Here is a 22,279-nt window from a genome sequence, read left to right on the forward strand (position 1 = left end):
AGTAGATCATTCTAGAATATGGAATTTTAAAACTGAAGAGACCTTGGAGGTCATCTGGCCTAAACCCTGAACTCTATAGATGAGGAAATAGGTCCAGAAAAGTGAAGTGAAATGTCCAGGATCTAGTAAGGGACAGATTTGGGATTCAGACTGAAGTTTTCTAATACTAAGTTCAATAAACCTTACCTACCATTTCTTTTTACATTTGAAGATACAGATATTCTTAAGTCTTTTTAAAAACCCTTCCCTTCTGTCTGAGTATCAGTTCTACAACAGAAAAGTGGCAAGGGCTAGAGAAATGGAATTTAGTGACTTGCTCAGGTTCATATAACAAGAAGTGAATGAGGTCAAATTTGAACCCAGATCCTCCCTGGATAGAGTCAGGAAGATCTGAAATCAAATTTGGCTTCAGGTACTTACTAGCTAGGTGACCCTGGGCTGGTCACTTAACCTCATATGCTTCAGTTTCCTCACCTATAAAATGAAGTGAAGAAGGAAACCACTCTAGTATTTGCGAAGTAACCCCCAACGGAGTTTACAAAGAGGCAGACACTACTGAAATGATTCAATAACAAGAAGTGTGTGCCTAAACAATTCCTCCCCACAGAGACCCCATCATTGGTATCTATCTGTTCATAGAGGGTCACATTCATTCCCCAACCAGAAAAACCAAACCAAACCAGTGAAGAGTGGGAAGAAAAACATGGCTGTGACTGTGCCCCTGGGAAGGATGCTTTCTGCCATACTACTGTTTACTTCTTTCTTTGCTCCCCCCCCTGCAAAGAGGGGGATGGGTTGTGTCCTTGGTTACTAAAAGTACAAAAAAAATCTGTTTTTACTATGGAAACATGGTGCCCTTTCCATTGAGAAGCCCCCAGCTCCAGCCCCAACTGTCTAACTCCATATTACCCGAGTATGGCTATTTAGATCCCTCATCAGATTCTCTTCCTCCTCCTCCTCCTGGGTGTCCCAAGCCCTGGGCAATGCTATCATCGGAAACAGGGGGGGGCAGGAATTGAGGTAGAGGAGAGGCCAGGGAACGCCTTCATTCCTTGAGCCCTCTGGACTCTGGTCCAGCAACACCTCTAAAGGGCTGTTATCAGTCAAGAATTTAATTTTGTGTGTATACGTTATCGTCCTGTGGCTCCATGTATTTATTGAAGGGGCCCTAGTCACAGGACACTCCAAAGGCAGACACATCCAACGCTGGTACCCTGGCCAGCCTGGAGCCCCAGCTCTTTAAATGCCTTTTAAAAAGCACTTAGTGAAGTCAGCTTGGATGCTTTAGCAGCTGAGATGAGGTGTAGAGAGAACAGAGGGAGGGAGGGCCGGCCCTAGACAGACTCTGCTGCAGGCCTTTTCCAAAGAGTACCTTTGGGTTGGCTCATTTCCTTCTTTGTAGTTCAACAGACCCATTCCACAGACCTCTTTGCAGTGAATCTTTCCAGGTCATTCCAAAAGCCCTCTAGCAAAGGACCCTAGAGAATGCAGGAAGCCTTGCCATTTCCCTTCTTCCCTGTTTTCCCATCTCTCCATTCCAGAACTAGGGGCTTGTCCTGGGTTGACTAAGATGTTTGTACAGGTGACTGTTGGGGAACTGGAAAACTCAAGAGGGAAGGGGCAGCTTCTCTCCCCCAACCCAACTCAGGGTTTGAATGCACAACGGCCCAAATCCTCTCTACTGCTGCCGCCCAGACTAATTACTTGGGAAACATCTGGAATATGTGCAGGGCATTGGCGCAGGGGGCCAGGGCCTGAACACAGCTGGATCTGACCCCATTTTGTGTGTCTCTCCCCAAGTGGTTACAAAATGGTGGCCCAGAAAGCAGCAAGATCCTTTTCTTTTCCCTTCAGAGAGCGGGAGCAGCTGCCCCTCTTCATTCAGCCACCTTATCCCCTCTATTCCCCCCCCCCCAGTTTCAGCTCCATATGTCCCTATCCCCTTTTCCTAGACCACCAGAGGAGGAGCTCAGAACAGAGGACAATTCCGGGTTCTCAGATATGCATCGGAACACATCCTAAAGTAGGTGCTGCAGCAGAAATGTTCATTAGGGATGCTGCTCACACTGAGAGCCCAGGCATGTCAAGATGCTTTTGATTGGCAGCAGAGACAAATTCTTACAAATTACACAAATTTTTCAAAGTTCCTAAGCTTGAGATGGAACTTCCCCTCCATTTCTTCTCTCTCCCTATCTGCTGAAGCTCACTTTCTGTCTACACTGGCAATGGCGCTGGTTCTAGTTCCAGCATGATTATTCCTCCTTGTCCTGTTTTCTCCAGTCATGTCTTGTGGCCTCCCCCAAAGTCCTGGCAGCAGGCCCAGTATTCTACCATGTTTGGTCCATCTTTGGTTTCCATCCACACCACGCAGCCTGTTCAGCTCTCTGTGTTGTTTTTGGAAGACTAGGCAGCTGGACACACCAAAGTCAATAGCCTTAGTTACTCAGGGAAACAGGTGGTTCTTTTTGCCCATGAGATGAGAGAGAGAGAGAGAGAGAGAGAGAGAGAGAGAGAGAGAGAGAGAGAGAGAGAGAGAGAGAGAGAGAGAGAGAGAGAGTGTATGATAGGAGAGGATAGGGGTGAAGTTCCTCCTATCTATACAACAGGACCTCTGCTACCCCTGGCCCTGGGTAGGATGTGAAAGACTGAAACAGCAGACAGAGCAAAAGACAAGATGTCCTTTCATGAGTCAAAGAAGGAGATGGGCCCTCTAGAACTCAGATAACTGCTCAGGGTATTAGCTACTTGATAACAATGTCCTGATGCCCCAGATCCACACAGCTCCTGCTACATTAGCTTCTAAGCACCATTCCAGTTTCTCACTCATTCCTGGGAGCCTGGAGTCACCTTGGTAGAGGAATAGGGGAAGAGGCAGCCAGGACCATTCAGTCCAGCCCACTGTTGATCCTTTGTAGGTCATTTGTGACAAGCATAAAGTCTTAGGCAGACTTTTCCTCATAACTCCCTCAAACTCTCTAGTCAGGAAGGCGGTTTTCCAGATTTTTCCATATATCTATGCTATGGGAAAGTATAACCATTTTCATGTAGGTCTGAACAAAATATAATTGGGACTATAAATCTACCTTAAGTATCTGTGTACCCATATGAAAACACACATCTCTTTTATCCATCTAAGTTCTGTTCCTTAGTTTCATCCATCCATCATCCATCTATCCAACCATCTGCTAAGGGAGCCCGATATAGTTGACTAGAGAGCTCTTCTCAGAAACAAGAAGCCTAGGTCTAGCCTCATCACATTCTGCCTGTGTGACGCTGGGTAAATCAATCGACCTCTCATTTTTTAGGCAAATCATTAGGACTGTAAGTTTTTGAGAACACCTTGACCCACATTGATGGAGGGAGCTTCCTCACCCAAGAATTCCCTTTGTTAATAGATTGGCAGATCTAGTCCTTATCCTTATGTGCGTTTATGGATGTGATTTCATGAGAAACAGCATGGTGTAAGGGATAGGGAGCCAGCTAGGTGTTGGAGTGGATAGAGGGCTGGTCCTAGAACCAGGAAGATCTGAATTCAGATCTTGCTTCTAACAATCTGGCTATGCTACCATGGGCAAGCCACAGAGCTTCTCCTTGCCCCAGTCACTGTCTAAGATTATAAGCTATAGACAAGTCACTCACTGATTTGAGGTTAGATGGGAGTTGACATAGATTCAGACCCCTGTGTGTGTTTACTATATTCAGAAACTAAATAGAAGTATAAAAATTATTTATTTAAATTTAAAAATTATTACCCACTGGTGTGCTAACTTGGCTACTGTTTCTTATATTTGTATAGATATTCGAGAGTTGTCTAAGGGCACAAAAAGCAGTGTGATCTAAGAGTTTCCACAATGTCTCTGAGAGTGAAGATGAGCCCTAAACATTTCCCTGGGGCTGGCAGAAGACCTCAAGGCCATGTTGCCCCACTCACCCCCCCAAATCATCCAGAATTCTGATAAGCCCAAGACCCATAAAAATTCTTTCCCTCCTAGTCCTGACTCTGTGCTTCTCCACCTTTGGCCATTCCCAGACAGTGTGTCTCTGGGAGACGGCCACACAAGTCTTCTTGGGGGTGTGTGTCATGTAATTGTATTTCTCTCAAAGACCCCCCAGTTCTATTCTCCCCTTCCCATTTCATCCTTCCTAGAGCTCTGTCATCATCAGCATCCTCTACTCCCCATTTTCTGCCTACCTCTCACATGTCATGTCTCCTTTTGGCTTTCTCTTAGGAGAATGTTCCCCAGCTACAAGGTGAAGGTCACAGGCATGAACCCCAAGACCAAGTACATTTTGCTGATTGATATCGTCCCAGCAGATGACCACCGATATAAATTTTGTGATAACAAATGGTAAGAGGCCGGGGACCCTCTCTTTATTACCCAGTCCTAACCCAGTTGTTTATCTCCTCCCCACACTGACAGTATAGGAAGCTCCTAACTATTCTGTCTGAATTACTCAGAGTCCTTTGCTCTTTCTTCCCTTTCTCTGACTCTTGGCCTCTTTACTCCTAATCTGTCCCTGTTCACTAGAGATGGGGAAAGAGAGGCAGAGTAAACTCATCTCTATCCTTTTGGCTCCTCTGACCTAGGGTCAGAACGGGGGTGTTTGGACTACCAGTAGGCTTCAAGTCCCATAAATGATCTAGGACTTCTAAGTAAAGGATGATTTGAAGGTGTTGGAAACTTGGGAGGGAAAGGAAAATCAAGCATAGAACAGGAGACATTAATATTAGTTACCAAGACTGTGAGAGAAGGCTAGAAATGGCTTTCAATGGTTAATCTCAAAAAGTGTAACTGATATATACTGGTTTTTGTCCACTCGATCCTTATTTTCTTATTTCCCTTTTTATTTCCCCAAACAAAGCAAAATCCACCTGAGTGGAAAAGAACCCTATCTTTAGACCTATTCTGTTGCTATGCCTCAGTTTCCCCACCTGTAACTCTAGGGATATAGATGTTGATGTTTGTAGTATGATAGATTTTGAGCTAGAAAGGATTATTCTTAAGGCCATGGAGGTAAGAAGTCATAAATCTGGAGCTGTCAAAGACCTAAGAGGTTGTCTAGGCCAATCCCCCATTTTATAACTAAAGATACTGGGGTCCAGAGAGGTTGTGGCTTTCCCAAGGTCAGAGAAGTAGGAAATTGTAGATCTGGGATTCAGATCAAAGATTTATGACTCCAAAATCAGTGTTTTTTTAGATACCTTCATTTAATACCTTCCCATTCAGGAAAAAACAAAAAAACAAAACAAAGCTTAGAGAGAGGTAAGGAGTTGTCCAAAGTAAGAGTCACAGCAGAAGTGAACACAGGTCCTCTAATTCCGGTTCTATCACTCTAGTTCTGGAAGTGACCTCAGGGGCTATTTAGTCCATACTCTCCATTTTGCAGATGAGGAAAACTGAGGTCAATTGTGGAATATCTTTCAATTGCCACCTGCTCCCTCCCTCAGGTTGAGTGAGGATCTCTGGCCAAGTGGCTAGTAAAGAATTTTGACTTCTTTATTAAGACCCTTGGATAGAGCAGGTTGGCGATGAGGGGCTGAATTTGGATGGCTGAGTTAATGCCTCTCAAGTTCCTCTGGGCCCAGAGCAAAGGTAGCAGCCTCATTTCTCCAGCCTCATCATCATAGGGAAGAGCATACTTCATTTATTCCATTCATTTTCTTGACTGATTCCCTAGAAAATGTAGTTCTTGTCTAGCCTGTGTTTGAGGGTATTCCCAATGGTGTTTTCCAGGAAATTAAATTGAATTTTTGAAGTATGTATGTATGTATGTGCCTGTCTGTGCATGCAGGCATGTCCTGTTGAATCAAAGAGTCACATCAACAAGCATTTATTAAACACCAGTATGTGCCAGACACTCTCCTAAGGGCTGGGGATACAAAAAGGCAAAAACTATGGTCTCCTCAAGAAGCTTACAGTCTAACGGGGGAAACAACATGCAGATAGCTATGTACAAACGTACATGTGTGTGCCTATGAGAATGGGTGGGGAAGTAAGAGAGTAGAAGGCTCTGTGTAGTGGGAGAAGATAGGAATGTCAGTGGTGGGAGGTAGAGGAGTATTTCTCTTTCTGTTTTCTATAAGCATCTGGCATAATAGAACGAAACTTGGAAGGGCAGTTAGGTAGCACAGAGGATAGAGCAAGGGGCCTGGAGTTAGGGAGGTCCTGTGTTCAAATATGACCTCAGACACTTCTTAGCTATGTGACTTTGGGCAAGTCACTTAAACCCAATTGTCTAGCACAGTGTTAGCAAAGTATTAGCATGTGTGCCACTCCAGCATGGGGGAGCTGCTTGCCAATACTGGTCTAGTGCTTGCCACTCTTCTGTCTTTGAATTGATACTCAGACAGAAGGTAAGGTTTAAAACAAAAGGAAACAAAACACTTGGCTTAGGGACAAAGACCTGAGCTATCACCTCAATTCTACTACTTTCCCCCTATGTAACTTTGGGAAAAATTACTTAAGTCCTCTGGCCCTCAGTTTCCCCTTCTGTAAAATGAGATTGGATGAGCTGATCTCCAAGCTTTCCTCAGCTGTTTCTGAGTTAATTCTTGGAGCTGGAGCTTGGGTTTAAGTGCCAATCGCTGACCAGCTTGGAAGACAAGTCTCTGGAAATTTCTCTTGCTCCCCTGCAAGCCTGCAATCTGAATTATCATTAGCTTTGGACATCAGTAACAATCATATGTGTCAGTGCAGGAAACCAATCCCACAGGCTTCCTCTTCTCCCCTACTTGGAGGAAAACATGTGTCCTTTGCAAAAGGGCAAGAACTGTAAACTTCATTCCCTTTGATAGGACAAGCTCCTGAGAATCAGTTCACCAACTTGGTTCACTAAATTGTGAGTTCTTCAAGGGTAGAGAAGTTTTGCCTTTCTTTGTAGCTTCAGCACTTGGCAGAATGCCTGCCAAATAGTAGATGTTTAATATTTATTGACTGGTTGTCTGGTTTTGTTTAAGGTGAGTTAGGAGCAAGGTCCCCTCTGGGATTCCCTGGCACCCAATAGTTCACTCAGGGCAGGGGATCCCTAATGTGGGGTCTGCTGTGTTGGCAGGATGGTGGCGGGAAAGGCAGAGCCTGCGATGCCAGGAAGACTGTACGTGCATCCAGACTCTCCAGCTACAGGGGCGCACTGGATGCGGCAGCTGGTCTCCTTCCAGAAGCTGAAACTGACCAACAACCACCTGGACCCTTTTGGGCATGTAAGAGACAGGTTCTCTCCCTGGCTGGTGGCAAGTTAACCATCTGGGAACTGGGAGGTAGGGGTGGAAGGAAGTTCACTGGGCTGGGATTGGCACACCAGGGTACCAGCTTTTACTCTCTCAGTTTCATTATTAAGAACAACAGTGCCTCATTTTTTTTTAGCATTAATTTTCTTGATAGGACATATACCTACCCCAAAACAAACTTGAGGATTTGATGGAGTTCTATCCAGGTTTTGCCAGGGAAATAAGTTGATATTTTGAAAGGAGGTGGGGAGAAAGAGTAGCAGACATACAGAGAAGAAGAGACAGAGACAAAGAGTCCACTAGTTGTCTTTTCTTTTCTTTTTATAATATTTATTTTCTGTCTTGGATTGGATACCAAGTATACGTTCCAAGGCAGAAGTGTACTAAAGGCTAGCCAATTGGGGCTAAGTGACTTTTCCAGGGTCACGGAGCTATGAAGTATCCAAGACTAGATCACTACATGTCTTTTCAAAGTTAACTTTGTGGTGAGATCCCAAGAAGGCACCAAATCATTCAGTGCCTTAGTTACCCCATTTGCAAAAGGAGAGAACATACCTGCTTTATCCAAGACATAGGGCTTTAGAAAATAAGAAAGCATCATTTTCAAATGCAGCCCTTAATTGTCCTGATGTTTCTCCTTTTGTCAATTTTATTTAATTTTTTCTTTGCTGAGTTTTTTTTTTAATTCCTAATTGCCAAGACCTAGGTGAGGCCAAAACCACAGTTTATTATATCAGTAGTCAGCAACATCTTAGCCATCAAAAATAAACTCTAACACTGAAAGATGGAAGGAAAACTTTTCCATAGCATGATTAGGTAGGCTATATATGGATGTCAATTTTATTTGAATAAATCACTTTTGTTTTCCTGTTAATTTAATTTCAAATATATTCCTCTGCCCTCTCCTATCTAGTAAGCCACTCCTTATAAGAAAGACTAGAAAGACAGTTTTGCAAAACAAACCAATGCATTATAGCAGTGATGGCAAACCTATGGAACCGAAGATGGCACACAGAGCACTCTCTGTGGGCATGTGACCTCCCCACTCCCACCCCAGAGTGCATTATTAGAAAGGCAGAGGGACTTGGGCAGAGCTGCTCCCCTCCCCTTCTCTACCTTGCCTGACCACATTTTTTCACATCCTCCAACCCTCCTCCCAGCAGCCCAATGGGAGAGTTTCTTCTTCCCCTGTGTGGGGTAAGGGAGGGGGCACACCTGGCACTCAGTGGGGTGGTAGTGAAGGGGCACAACACTTAGTTGGGGGTGGGGTGAGAGTGGGGGGCTGGCACTCTGTCTCCAAAAGGTTCGCCATCACTGCATTATAGTATATACAATATTCCACCTCTGTGGCATCCCCCACTCCATCTTTGGTCTGCAAAGAAGGGAGAGAGAACACTTTCTCAATTCTTCCCAGAAGGAGAGCTTGGTCATTACATTGCAGTTTTGTCTTCTTGTTTTTTATGTTTCCATAGTTGTAGCCATTGTATCTATTGTTTTCCACCTTATAGTTACTTTACTTTGTATCAGTTCATATAATTCTTCCTATAATTCCTATAATGTAGCTCTGCTCATTTTTTGTGGTGCAGTAATGCTACTGTGCATTCAGTTACCATAATTCCTCTAGCCATTCTCCAGTAAATAAGTGAGCATTTGCTTTATTTCTTGGTCTTTGCTACCATAAAAAGTATCATAGGGGCAGCTAGGTGGCTTAGTGGATAGAGAGTGTTTGGGAGTATTTTGATGTATATGACACCTTTCTTTCTGTCTTTGATCTCCTTGGAATGTTCGTGGTTGATGCTTCCTATGGATTCCTTGATTTCATCATGAAAACAGTTCTTGTGCTTTCCTTTCCCCTACTCTGGGTGGGGGAAATTCAGCCAGGGAATTCAGACTAGCTAGGTCAGCTGGCCATTGCCAACTGTAACCGGGCAAGTCATTCTCTTTTATTAGTGGGAAAGATCAGTTAATAGGTGCCCAAGCTAGGGGGAGTGACTTTTGGATTATCTACCATTTGAGGTTTTCTGCATCATTTCTCCCCTATTCTTCTGATGCATAATCAAGAGTAGACTGAGGTCTGGAAATGGATGATGGCGCATGGGGGAAGTGGGGGAAGGGCAGGGGACATCATGTCTCTAATTCCAGGGCCTTGGGTTCTGTGGGGTGGAGCCCTTTGGACCCAGCGATGCTGCCTCTGGGCCCCCTTCAATCCAGGGACCCGCCCCTCACAGGTTGCATAAGCTCATTATTTTCCAATCTGGCTCTGGCAGGCCCATTAAAAAAAAGGAGCATTTTATTTGGAAAATCTTAATTCATGTGTATTGCAGATGTAGGCCTGGGGAGTACACAGTTATCTGCCACGGCACAGAGGGCCCCTGGTCTGTCCTGGCAGCTTTGTGGCTATCTAGGATAGAACTAATTGTATTTGCTGTGCACACATTTGCTACACAGGCAGAACTGAATGAAGCCAGTGTGGTGGTGGTGGTGATGTGGGGGGGGGGGGCAGGGAGGGGGAAAGCGGTGGAAAGGGGGGAGAGAAAGAGGGAGGGAGAGACAGAGAGAGAGAGGTGGGAGAGAGAGAAAGAAAGAGGGAGAGGAGGGGGAAAGAAAAGGGGGAAGAGACAGGGAGAGAGAGAGAGGGAGGGAGAGAAAGGAAGGGGGAGAGGGGAGGGAGGAAGGAAGGGGGGGAGAAAGGAGGAAGAGACAGGGAGGGAGAAACGGAGAAGGGGGAGAGGGAAAGAGAGAGGAAGAGACAGAGACAGACAGATAGAGAAAGAGAGAGAGAGGGTGGGGGCAGCGCAGGTTTGCCTCACTTTACACAACAGATGTGTTCCTGGAACGTTGTGTATAAGCCAAATTGTTATATATCTCAAATTTCCCCACAAGAGACATTGGAGAGGCTTTATCTTAATTTCGAATGAATCTTCAGTTGACTGGCTGTCACTGGCTCTTCCAAGTATTGCATTTCTCTGTGTGGGCTGCCGGTGTGCCCTCCCCAGGGAGGTGATACTCTGTAAACATCCAGCAGGACTTGGGGAACTGGGATTTAAAGGAACGGGAGAACCCCTTCTACAGTGGAATAATCCTATCCTATATGCAGTGGATTGTGTGAGTTCATCTCTTGGGCTTTGTTAGATAAACAGGATCTAACTAGATCTTAGAGACGTTTATCTGGCCTTTATTGGAAGCTAAGTTCTCTCTCTCTCTCTCTGTCTCTCTGTCTCTCTCTGACTCTGTCTGTCTCTGTCTCTGTGTCTCTGTCTCTGTCTCTCTGTCTCTCTCTTTCTGTGTCTGTCTGTCTCTTTGTCTCTGTCTCTATCTCTGTCTCTCTCTCTGTCTCTGTCTCTCTGTCTCTCTGTCTCTCTGTCTCTCTCTGTCTCTCTGTCTCTCTCTCTCTCTCCATCATTACAAAGATGAATAAATGCAGAGTCCCTGTTCTCCAGGAAGGTAGCTTTTTCTGATCCCTCAGATCAGGTGTCTCCTAATGAAGGATAGGGATTGAACCCGTGATTTCACTGGCATAGGGAACTGACAGAAAGGGACTCAATCTTACCAATGTTGGTCAGTTCCTTCTCTGAAATTTGTAGTGTTAGAGAAGCTAAGCCTGAAATCAGGAAGACTCATCTTCCTGAGTTCAAATCTGGTTTCAGACACTAGTTGTGTAACCTTGGGTAACTCACTTAACCCTATTTGCCTCAGTTTCCTCATCTGTAAAAATAAGTTAGAGAAAGAAGTGGCACACCACTCCAGTATCTTTGCCAAGAGAGCTCCCAACCAGCTCACAAAAAGTCAAGCACAATTGAAAATGACTGAACAACTAGAACATTAAGAGGTTAAGCTCATAGCCAGGGATCTCTGAGGCCACATCATTTCTCTAACCATTATTTCATGCTGTGTCTCTTTTGTATGAGAAATAGGAGAGCATGGTAGCTAGAGAGCTAGGCATCATTCAAAAGTCTTGGGTTCAAATCCTGACTGACACATATTGTCTTTGTGTCCCCAGGGCAGGGCATAGAACTTCTTAATGTCCCAGACAACATAATAAAATCAAAAGGTGAAAATGTACATTGGTACAGAGTTTCTTATCTTGAGCTCCTTATACCAATCAAGTTAAAGGACCATGACCATACCATTTGTTTTGTATAAGCTTATATTATATATGAACTTGCTTATCAAATAGAGCATAAGCTTTTTGAAGGCAGGAACTTTGTATCCTTACTGCCTCAGAAACTGTGCCTGGCATATTTTTTTGTTCATTTATTTTCAGCCATTTCTGACTGTGATTCTTTGGGGGGTTTTCTTGGCAAGGATACTGGATTGGTTTGCCATTTCCTACTCCAGCTCCTTTTACAGATGAAGACATCAAGGCAAACAGGATTAAGTGACTTGCCTAGGAGTCATATAGACATAGAGTAGATGCTTTAAAAATGTCAATTAACTTATAGTCAAGTGGGAAGACAGAAAATGATGTTCTAAGTAGACTCAAATGTATAAGCTTAATTATATATTAATGCCATCTCTTCCCTTTGCTTCCATGATCTTGGTTCTATTTCTATCTGTAGTACAGTTCTCCCCTCCCCCACTCTCTTCCCTGTTCATCTCCCTCCTTCTGCCTCTGAAACAAGGGTATCCCCCTGGGCTCCGGCTGGGGCTCTCTTCTGTTCTCTCTCCATTGGTGACTTGACACACTCCCAATGGCTTCAGTAATCACTTCTGGATGATCCTGTCTCTAGCCCCAATCTTCTGGTTTTATATGTTCAGCTACCCACCAGACATCATCACCTGGATGTCTTGTTGGCATTTTAAAAGAAATACATCCCAGAATGAATTTGTCCTCTTCCCCTTTTAATAATTTCCTTTTATTCTTTTGATAGCGCCAGCATTCTTTCTGCTAGTGTGTCAAAATCTCTGAAACATTTCTGTTCCCTCTCTTCCCCTGATATCCCAAAACCATTGTGGCAAATGATGTTCAGAATCCTGTCAATTCTCTTGGATCTCAGATATAATCTCATCTCTCTTCCTTTGGTATTTGGTCCTTCTAATACATTGTATCAATCCTTTCTTTTCCCTTATCCCCTTCTGCTTTCTTTTATTTTTCTTTTTCAAATTTATTTATTTATTTATCCCCCCATGGTTACATGATTCTTGTGGTCTCCTCTTCCCTCCCAGCTCTTGGAGTTGACAAGCAATTCCACTGGGCTATGCATATATTATCACTCAAATCCTATTTCCATATTATTCATTTTTGAAATAGAGTAATCTTTAAAAAATCAAAACCCCAAATCATATACCTCTATAAACAAGTGATAAATCATATATTTTCTTCTGGATATCTACTCCCACAGTTCTTTCTCTAGATTCGGGTAGCTTTCTTTCTCATAAGTTCCTCTGAATTGTTCTAGATCATTGCATTGCTATTAATAGCAAAGTCTATTACATTTGATCATTCCACAATGTTTCAATTACTGGGCATAATGTTCTCTTGGTTCTGCTTATTTCACTTCACATCAGTTTATGTAGGTCTTTGCAGCTTTTATTAAAAAAATATGGAACACTTCACAAATTTGTGATTCATCCTTGTGCAGGGGTCATGCTAATCTTCTCTGTATTGCTCCAATTTTAGTATATGTACTGCCAAAGAAAGTACTGCTTTCTTTTATTTTTGAGTTATTCTATTCTTAGTGGAATGTGAGCTCCTTAAAGGCAGGAGGTTGGATCATTTTTAATTCTACAAAATAGACATTCAGAAATATTCTTTGATTATGAATTTAATTATTAGGGGGTGTAAGAATCAGAGCAGGTAGAAGCTGCTGGTTTACTGAAGATTTCCCTCATTAGGAGTGGGGAAAGAGTTCTACTTAATCCAAAAGTCCTTAATTTTGCATGTGTCTTGGATCTCTTTGGCAGCCTGGTGAAATCCATGGACCTTTCCTGAGAATAACATCTTTAAATATTCAGAGGAAATGCTAAATTTCAGGTAGTGGCTAGTGACAATAAAGATGCATATTTTCTTCTAACAGCAGCAATATTTCCATGGATCCTGTGTGGGGTAGGGTCTGTAAACCCCAGGCTAATGGATCTCATCAGACTTTGGACTTTCAGCCAAATCCTATTCCTATGCCCCTTCCCAGCTCTCTAGAGTGAAACTCAATAACAGAACCTTTATACTCTGACCCTGAATCCAGCCAGTCTTTCCAAGGTACCCTGAGGAGAAGATGCCTGGTGTGTTCCCAAAGAGATGTGAGACCCATGGAAGAAACCAAAGCCTAAAGCAATTATCAGAACCCTTACCCTAATGCCCCCTTTGGGCATCTCTGTCCTTGTGCATTAACCCATCTAGGCTGCCTTTTCTCCCAAACAGTAGGACCTCAGTTATTTAGAACACAGGACTACTGGCCTTGGAGCTTTCGAGTTAAACTGAAGACCTGCATTTGAATCCTGCTTTAAACACTAGCAGTATAACCCTGGGCTAGTTAGAAGTTTCATAACCTTTTCCAGCCTCAGTTCCCTCATTGGTAAAATAAGAATAATAGCAACCACCTCACAAGGTAGATGCTCACAAGGAAACCTATATAAAGAGTTCTGCAAAGTGTAAAGTACTACATGAATGCTAGATATTATTATTGTTATTATTATAAATAATATTCCCAAAGAATGGCCCAGAGAACTTCCTTACTAGCCCCACGTAAGTGGTTATGTGCAAATCTACATATATATATATATATATATATATATATATATAAGGAGAGATTACAGGAGGGAAGGGAGTGTGAGAGGCAGGCAGGGAAGGGAAGGCAGGGGTAAAAGCCTAAATTTCTGCCTCAAAAGACTACCTCTCACCTTCAGGAGTGTAATCTTCCACCCCACTGGAATTCACTGGCCTTCCCCAGAGTCTCAATGCCCCAGCATGGACTCTTCCACTACTCCTTATTCCAGGGGGGTAGAAAAGGTAGGGAAGTTCCTCACCACCCCCAACCCCACTTCCCTCTCTGCAAAAAAGAAAAAGAAAAAAAGTTCCAGCCGGGTTGACGGTTTTACTGGGAAACATGATTAAAAGCTGCTGCAGACAAATCCCTCTCTGGGGCCTCTAGGTCCATTTTTAAACCTTATTAGAGTTTTGTTCCTTTCTCAGTTTTGGCAGGATCAGACTCCTCCCATCCTGCTTTTTTAGCTCTTACCCAAAGGGTACCCTCCCCTGTGGGGGTTTGTGGATTACCCAGGCGCCTATGTGTGCATGCATGTGGGAAAGAGACAGACAAGGAACCTGAACCAAAACTGCACACAGTGGAGTGCTGGCCAACTCCCTCCCCCCCCCCCCCACTGCACCAGGTTCAAAACCTAGGGATAGGTCAATTTTGGGATCCTAGGCCCTGGTCTACACCAACAATAGAGCACCCCAGACCCACCCCCTTGAAGTCCCAGGCCCTGGCACCAGCCCCCAGTGAGGCCTGGAAGTCCATAGAGTTGGGTCTCTTCAAGCCTGTGTTGCAGGGAACAGAATCAATAGCTTTCAGAATTCCTAGTCCACAGGCCAAAAAAAAAAAGGCTGGGAAAATGAGCAAACAGAAAAAGAAACAATTAACCCTAGAAAATTTCTACAGAGACAAAGAATGAAACACAGAGTCAATAGGGAACTGGGAGATTCAAGCAACCACATGCAAAACTTGAAAATTTCACACTAGAACCCAATATTAATAAGATTATCAATATTCCCAGAGTAATTTGGGATTTGCAGAGAGAAGTCCTCATAGCTCCATAAGGTAGGTAAAGCAAGGGTGCCTTCCCCTAATATGAAGTGAAGCAGGAGAGCCTCCTTTTAGAGCTGGCCATCCAATAGTGGATCACTAGATGTCCCCAAGAACTGGGCACCTCCACCTCCCAAGCTGACATGTCTGGAAAGTGCTAGGAAAACAAGTTAACCATGCAGAAAAACCCAAAGAACCTAGAGATGGAAGGGACCTTTAATGCCATATGATCCAACTCTTTTATTTTCCAGATAGGGAAACTGAGGCCCAAGATCACCTGTATAGTAAGCATCAAAGGTGGGATATGAACCCAGGTCCTCTGGCTCAACAGAGCCTGACTCTTTGCACTATTCCCTCCATTTTTTAGAGCTGGAAGAAATCTCCAGGGCTACCAGCTTCATTTTTGTAGAAGGAAAATAAGGCTCAGAGAACAAAAGTAATTAGACTGCAGTCATTTAAAGTAGCCATTTAAGTAGTCATTTGAGTAGCTGAGCCAGGACTTGAACCTAGATCTTCTTGACTCAAAATTTAGTCCACTATCCCACATTGGCTCTTCCCCCACCTAGCTCTTGGTGGCTGTATTTTGGGTAGGAGGGATATTTTTCCCCCAGTGGAAAGTAATACAAATGGAATTTCAAAACTGCGCTAGGGAAACCTAGGTGGGCAAAGTCTGGATAGGTGCACTGTTTGTGTGGCTCTGGCATGTTTGTACAGGTGGACCCAGCAATGTACAAGCAATTGCTTTCTGGAGCAGAGAGTCAGAAGTAGGGCCAAAGGTGTCCTACAGTCATGAGAGTTCCTGTTGGCTGAGGCTTGGTGCCAGGGGAGCGATATCCTTAGCCCACCCGTGGGACCAGAGAACTGGGGACAGATGAAGGTGAGGAGGTCAGCCTCTCTGGATGTTTTATGGAGAAAGGACTTCAGTTCTTTGACATGGGGGGGGGGGGGGATACTCCAAACTAGCCCAGGAAGTCTGAATGGAATCTTAGCCTGCTGAAACCGTAATGAGGACCCATGCTGGGTTTTGAGATTTAAATGTAGCTGAGCCTGCCTGGGTCTCACCAGCTTTACTCCCAAACATTTTCTGTTAATGGGATAGAGCAAAATAGAAATCTGGGAGAGACAGCCTAGAGTTGTTTTATGAAGTCATTCATTAGATAGCCAGAGAACTTTCTGGGCCCTAGAACCCATTCACTTAACATTTGTGTTCTCATCTGTATTTTTTTTTCAACCCATACCTTCTTAGAATCAATACTTTGTGATAATACATGTGTAACCCAGTGGAATTGCTTGTCAGCTCTGGGAGGGGGGCGGGAAGAAAGGAGGGAGAGAACATGAATCATGTAACCATGGAAAAAATATTTTAAAATTAAAGGGGGCAGTTAGGTGGGTTAGGGCATTGAGAGTCAGGCCTAGAGACAGTATTAAAATTTTTTTAATCTAATTTTTTATTTTTTAATAAAATAAATATTATAATATAAAATAAATAATAAAATAAAAACCTTCTGTCTTAGAATCACTACTATGTATTTATTCTGAGGCAGAAGAGGGGTAAGGGCTAGGCAATGGGGATTAAGTGACTTGCCCAGGGTCACACAGCTAGGAAGTGTCTGCCCATCTGTCATTTATTAAGGGAAAACAACACTCCATCACATTCATGTATCATAATTATTCAGCTACTCCCCAGATTGATGGGTACTGCCTTAGTTTTCATTTCTTTGCTCCCACAAGGAGTGCTGCTATAAATATTTTTGTATGGCCGGGTCCTTTCCTTCTGCCTTTGATCTCTGGTGTATATGCTTAGTAGTTATATCTCTGCATTAAGGATATGCCCAGTTTAATGATTTGGGAGGCATGGTTTCAGAGAAATTGCTTTCCAGGATGACTGGACCAGTTTAGTCTCTGTCCTCCCAAAGTCTCACCACTATTTGCCATTGTCCTTTTTTGCCATCTTTGCTCATCAGATGCCTGTGAACAGGAACCTCAGTTGTTTTCATTTGCGTTTATTTGATTATTAGTGATTTGGTACACCTCCATGTCTCCCCCTTTCCAGCATCCTTTTGGGTATCAGCTTTCCTAACTGGATTGTAAACTCCTTGGGGGCAGGGACTGGTTTTCCTTTTCTCCTGTTTGTCTCTCTGGTCCCCCTGAGCTCCCCCTCAGCTGAGGCAGCTCTATATCCTGGGTGGGTGAGTGACGGATACCCTCGTGCCTGGCTCTGGCCTCTGGGTATGTAGCCAACGATTCTCCAGTTAACTCTGCTGGCGATGATTTAATGGGAGAATCTTCTTCCTAATGGGACAAGTGGGGGTCATAAGACTGCTTTGGTAGCGACATCCACAGCTTCATTGCTGCCCACATCAGGGGTTGCCCTGAAGGTTCAGAGACTACAAGCTGCCTTTTCCTTATTCTAAGCCAAATGCAGGTTTATGCTTGGTCTGATGGATGACACTTTCATTTACTGTTAAGGAACTGGTCCAGCTTTTTACTTTGCAAAAATAGGTGAGAGGGCTTTTATTTCCCTCCCCTTTCAACTCTTACATTTTGTCTTAGGATCAATAGTAAGTATTGGTTCTAAGGCAGAAGAGAGGTAAGGACTAGGTAATAGAGGTTAAGTGACTTACCCAGGGTCACAGGAAGTGCCTGAGGCAAAATTTGAACCTAGGACCTCCAATGTTGAGCGATATCCTTAGCCCACCCGTGGGACCAGAGAACTGGGGACAGATGAAGGTGAGGAGGTCAGCCTCTCTGGATGTTTTATGGAGAAAGGACTCTATTCACTGAACCACTAGTTGTGCCAATGTCTTTTGTCTTTATATCAGTAATTTCCAGAGAGGCTCAGGTCCTAGCTCAATGACTACAATACGCTGAAACCCAGTTAAGCAAAACTGTCTAATACCGAGACAGCCTCTGGCAGCACACACAATATTCTGAATCTAAAGGGCCCCATCTCCCTACTAAATGGCATGAAGGATATTTCCTTCCCTATTCTCTGAATCTCAAGTTGGCTATTGCAGTTATTCAGCATTGACTTTTCATTTACATGATCATAATCATTGTGGACATTTTATTTAATTATTTAAATTTATGTTTATTCTATTCATTTAATATTTAATATATTAACTTAATAATTTGTTAATTATTGTGTATTTTTAGAACTTATTTTTCCCAGTTTAAAAACTGTTAAAAATAAACAATCAATGTAAAGAGGGCAAGAAGAATTAATTTTCCCTTTTCCTGAGATATTGAGGTTTTGAGCCTACATCACAAAACCCAGTAACAGCTCACATTCCTATTTCATTTCACCATTTGTTAGACATTTTCCTTACAATAACCCTGAGAGGTTTGTTGGAAAAGCTTCACCATACCCATTTTACAGATGAGGAAACTGCTGTCACTGGAAGGAGAGGAGGCTTGTATCTGGAAAACCTTTCTGTGGCTGTGTTTTGGGACTCTGGGAAAAATCACCATTTGTCTCCAGGCTTCTGTTTCTTCTCACTTTCAATAGGGTCTCTGTGGAATACTTTCTCTGTGGCAGCTATGAGAATGGGCAGTTCCTATGATGGGAAAAACTAGCGTCCTTATCCTAAACCAAGTAGGATAGGTTCATTCAGTCTGGACCAAGTATGGAACCGATTTCTCAGCCCCCATGAGCTTCCTCTGGACTTTTCATTTACCTGGTATTAGCAGTGATCCTCCCGGGTGGAAATGATCTTTCCTTTCTCCAGCCTCACGTAGCAAGTGATTTGTACTTCTCTTTTTAAAAGCAAAGAAAGGTTTTATTGATGCCTTTGGTTGTTCCATCACAGTCATTTGCAGATATTACCTTCCCCACAGGGAACTTTCCCTGGTAATAAAGAAATCGCTTCTGACAGTGTCTGTAAAATTCCACACTCACCTTTCCGTGAAAAGTGGGAGGAGGCTTCTCCTTTGTTTCCATGTAATGTATTCTACTCTGAATCATTTTGATCCTTCATGATAATTATTGGGTAAACATTGTATGGTGTATCCCATTTGTGGATTGCCATTACTCTTTAATGGTATCATAACTCCACTGCAACAGCCAGCATGCCTCATTTGAAAAGTATTTCCCAACAATTCTTTACATTTAAATGCATTAATAAATAATTCAAATGAAATATCAATGAAATCTGATATCAAGTGCAGAAACCTCAAAAATGTAACCCTATTTGGAGGGAATTCTTTCTAAAGTGGATGATACTCTTCCCTATTGTTTTTCTTCTTCTCTCTCTCTTTTTAAAAACCTTACCTTCTGTCTTAGAATCAATATTAAGTATTAATTACAAGGCAAGAAACTGGTAAGGACTAGGCAATTGGGGTTAAATGACTTGCCCAAGGTCAAACAGCTAGGAAATTTAAGGCCATATTTGAACATAGGACCTCCCATCTCCACGCCGGGTTCTCTAACCACTGAGTCACCTAACTACCTAGCTGCCCCACTGTTGGATCAATTAGCATAAGTTTGTTCTGAAGAACATAACTTTGATACTGGATTCCAGGATTCCAGTCATCATTTCTTTGATACTTTTAGGATCTGTCATGTGTGTCAGTGGGTACCTTCTCAATGGACACAGATCACAACTCTTCTATACCTTAGTAAAAAGTTTTCATGATTTGCTAGGAAAAAACAACCAAAATTTTTGATTATGAGCTGGGAATATCCATAAGAATGACCCCAAATCCTGGGATGAATGTATGACATATATCCATCTTATGACTAATCCTGGATTGGGATCATCCTTGTGAATGAATATTCTTTATTTTCGAGGTGATAGCTGCAGAGTCTGTAGAAGTGTGGAGGGCTTTTTGCCCCTGCACTAAATGGACCCACGTTTTTTAGATTCTTCTGCTTGCCTTTTTTTTGTCTCATTCATCTCAATTAGGCTCTCGTGTCATTTCATTTTTATTTTTTTGAACCCTTACCTTCTATCTTAGTATCATCTCTAAGACAGAAGCGTGACAAGGGCTAGACAAAGGGTATTAGGTGATTTGCCCGGGTCATACAGACAGGAAGTTTCTGAGGCCAGGTCCTTCTGCCTCCAGGCCCTCTATCCATTGGGTTGCCTCCATCATATCACTTCTTGATGTTCTCATCATCCTTGTCTAAAGTAACCCTCCAGCCGGTATTCTCCAACTTTCTGCTTCTAATCTGAAGTGTAAGAATACGAGAAAGGTTGTTAGAATTGTAGGAAAAGTAAGAGGAAGCCAGTGCTGAGTAGGGATAACTTGTTTTTTCAACTATTCTCTAGATTCATAAGCACAGACTTATGGATATTCTATTTTTTAACTTCCTAGAGTTTTTTCTTAATTCGGTGCTTATCACTAGAGAGTTAAACCTGCAAGATAAATAATATGGAATAAGTTTCTTGGGAAGCACATGAATTAGTTAAAAAATTATTTTATATTAATCATAGTAGCAATTTACCAAAGACTCTAACTCTGGTCTCTAATTTCTTTCTTACTTGGGACCTTCCCACCTTGAAACCTCCTTTTTGTGTTCAGGGCTGGGGTCTTAAACCCTGGTGAGGCCAGGATGCTCTCTGGGAATTTCCTACCACTGTAAAGACTGATCATATCCTTCCTGTCCCATCTCCCAACCAAATTCCCAGAACAGGCTTCCATGACAACATCCATGTCTCCAGGCTGGCTTCTCTCTTTATCCTTTGGCTCTTTCTCGCCCTTCTCTTTCTTTTCCCCTTTGTCCCTTTTTGTCTTTCTTCTGTCCTTCAAGCAGACACTTGACTGATTGACTACCTGGTAGTCTCTGTGTTTCTATCTCATTCTTGATCTCTGCCTTTCTTTCAGAATTTTAGCTCATTGCCCCAATGAATCTAGGGCTTGTTCCTTCACTACTTAATAATTGACTGACTTCTCTCCATTCCTACCCTCCTCTCAGGTCCCTATCTGGAGAATGGATCTTAGTTTGAAATTCTTTGTTGAAAATTTCTATTTCACAACCTTCTAGGTCTGGTCTGGTCTGGTCTGGTCTGGTCCTTTCCCTAAGACATTGAGGGTTCTCCTTCCTTCCTTAGGATGGATAGCCAGCCACCCTATGCTTAGAATCAACATTTTGAATATAAGGTATTCCATAATGATAGCCTGGACTAGGACAGAGAGCTCATTAACCAGAGAGTAGAGCAGCATCCAAGTCTGCAATACTAAGCATTACCTGGGAAACAAGAAATATTATTCATATGGAAGCAAAAGAGGCAGATGTGTAAACTGTCATTACATAAGGAGGAAGACGAACCTGACTAGCTGAGGAGGAGAGCAAGGAAGCATTCCAGGAGAAGGTAGCCTTGAGGCAGAGGTAGGACTAACAGGGCTGCTGCCCTATGGGCTCCAGAGTGCTGACACGGGAGAGGGTACCCCTGGAATAATTGTCCTCCTGGCAACTATTGTCCTCTGGTCTTTCTTTCTCTTTTTAAACCCTTGCCTTCCATCTTAGAATCAATACTGTGTAATGGTTCTAAAGCAGAAGAGTGGTAAGGGCTAGGCAATGGGGGTTAAGTGACTTGCCCAGGGTCATACAGCTGGGAAGTGTCTGAGGTCACATTTGAACCTAGGACCTCCTGGCTCTCAATTCACTGAACTACCAAGCTTCATATGTGTGCAGGCATGTGTGTGCACGTGCACATACACACACATGCCCATACTTCTTCATGTATTCTTGTGACTCGTACCACTACTTTACCCCTCGGTCACTTCTCTCTGACAGGTTTTGGTCACCTGGCTGTACCTTTCAGGGGGCATTCCCCTCTGACCCCCAACAGGGACAAGGATAAATATCCCCCTCTACCAAGTTTACTATACCCAGAGTCAAACTGTCCCTGCTACCTCTTCCCTGAGCAGTTAAGCTTCTCACTGCTGAGCTTCTTTCTCCTTTTTTTCATCCAGACCTGTGACTTCACAGGTGTAGGGAACTCCTCAACCAAGTGTAGATTAGCAGCTGGTCTATGGTCTTAGAGATTTGCTTGGATCATTGAGAGGTTAAGTGATACATCCAAGGTCCCACAGTCTGTTTTGGAGGTGACACTCTAATTTCTGACTTGGGAAGGCAGAATCTCTGTCTATGGGGATTTCTCCTTTCTTTAATCTCCCTGTTTCTCCGTTAAAGTCCTCCTCAGGTGCCTCATGGTATTGGAGAGAACCTCATAGTTGGAAATGACCTGAGCAGGATCTTCTCTCACTTCTACCTGAAGAGAAGGCCTCTACAGTATACTGTAACTGGTAGCCTCCCCACATCCTGAGGCAGCCCATGACTCCTGGAGAGAGCTCTAAGTGGTGA

The 22,279-nt window shown here is 43.3% G+C and overlaps 1 protein-coding gene and 1 non-coding gene across 6 annotated transcripts in view; one reads left to right on the forward strand and one right to left on the reverse strand.

The window, feature by feature from the left end:
* The window catches only part of TBX4 (T-box transcription factor 4), a 53,600-nt gene that overhangs the window by 18,551 nt on the left and 12,770 nt on the right, over window positions 1-22,279 (forward strand). For all 5 annotated transcript variants that reach the window (XM_056816476.1, XM_056816475.1, XM_056816473.1 and 2 more), the window contains 2 exons: window positions 4,230-4,349; window positions 7,054-7,201. In XM_056816476.1, the coding sequence (XP_056672454.1) occupies window positions 4,230-4,349; window positions 7,054-7,201 (268 nt within the window). The remainder of the gene's footprint in view (window positions 1-4,229; window positions 4,350-7,053; window positions 7,202-22,279) is intronic.
* Window positions 12,766-12,872, reverse strand: LOC130457657 (U6 spliceosomal RNA). Its single transcript, XR_008916949.1, has one exon. It is a non-coding gene; the product is annotated as a U6 spliceosomal RNA (small nuclear RNA).

The sequence above is a fragment of the Monodelphis domestica genome, chromosome 2 (assembly GCF_027887165.1).
Source record: "Monodelphis domestica isolate mMonDom1 chromosome 2, mMonDom1.pri, whole genome shotgun sequence".
Classification (NCBI taxonomy): domain Eukaryota; kingdom Metazoa; phylum Chordata; class Mammalia; order Didelphimorphia; family Didelphidae; genus Monodelphis; species Monodelphis domestica.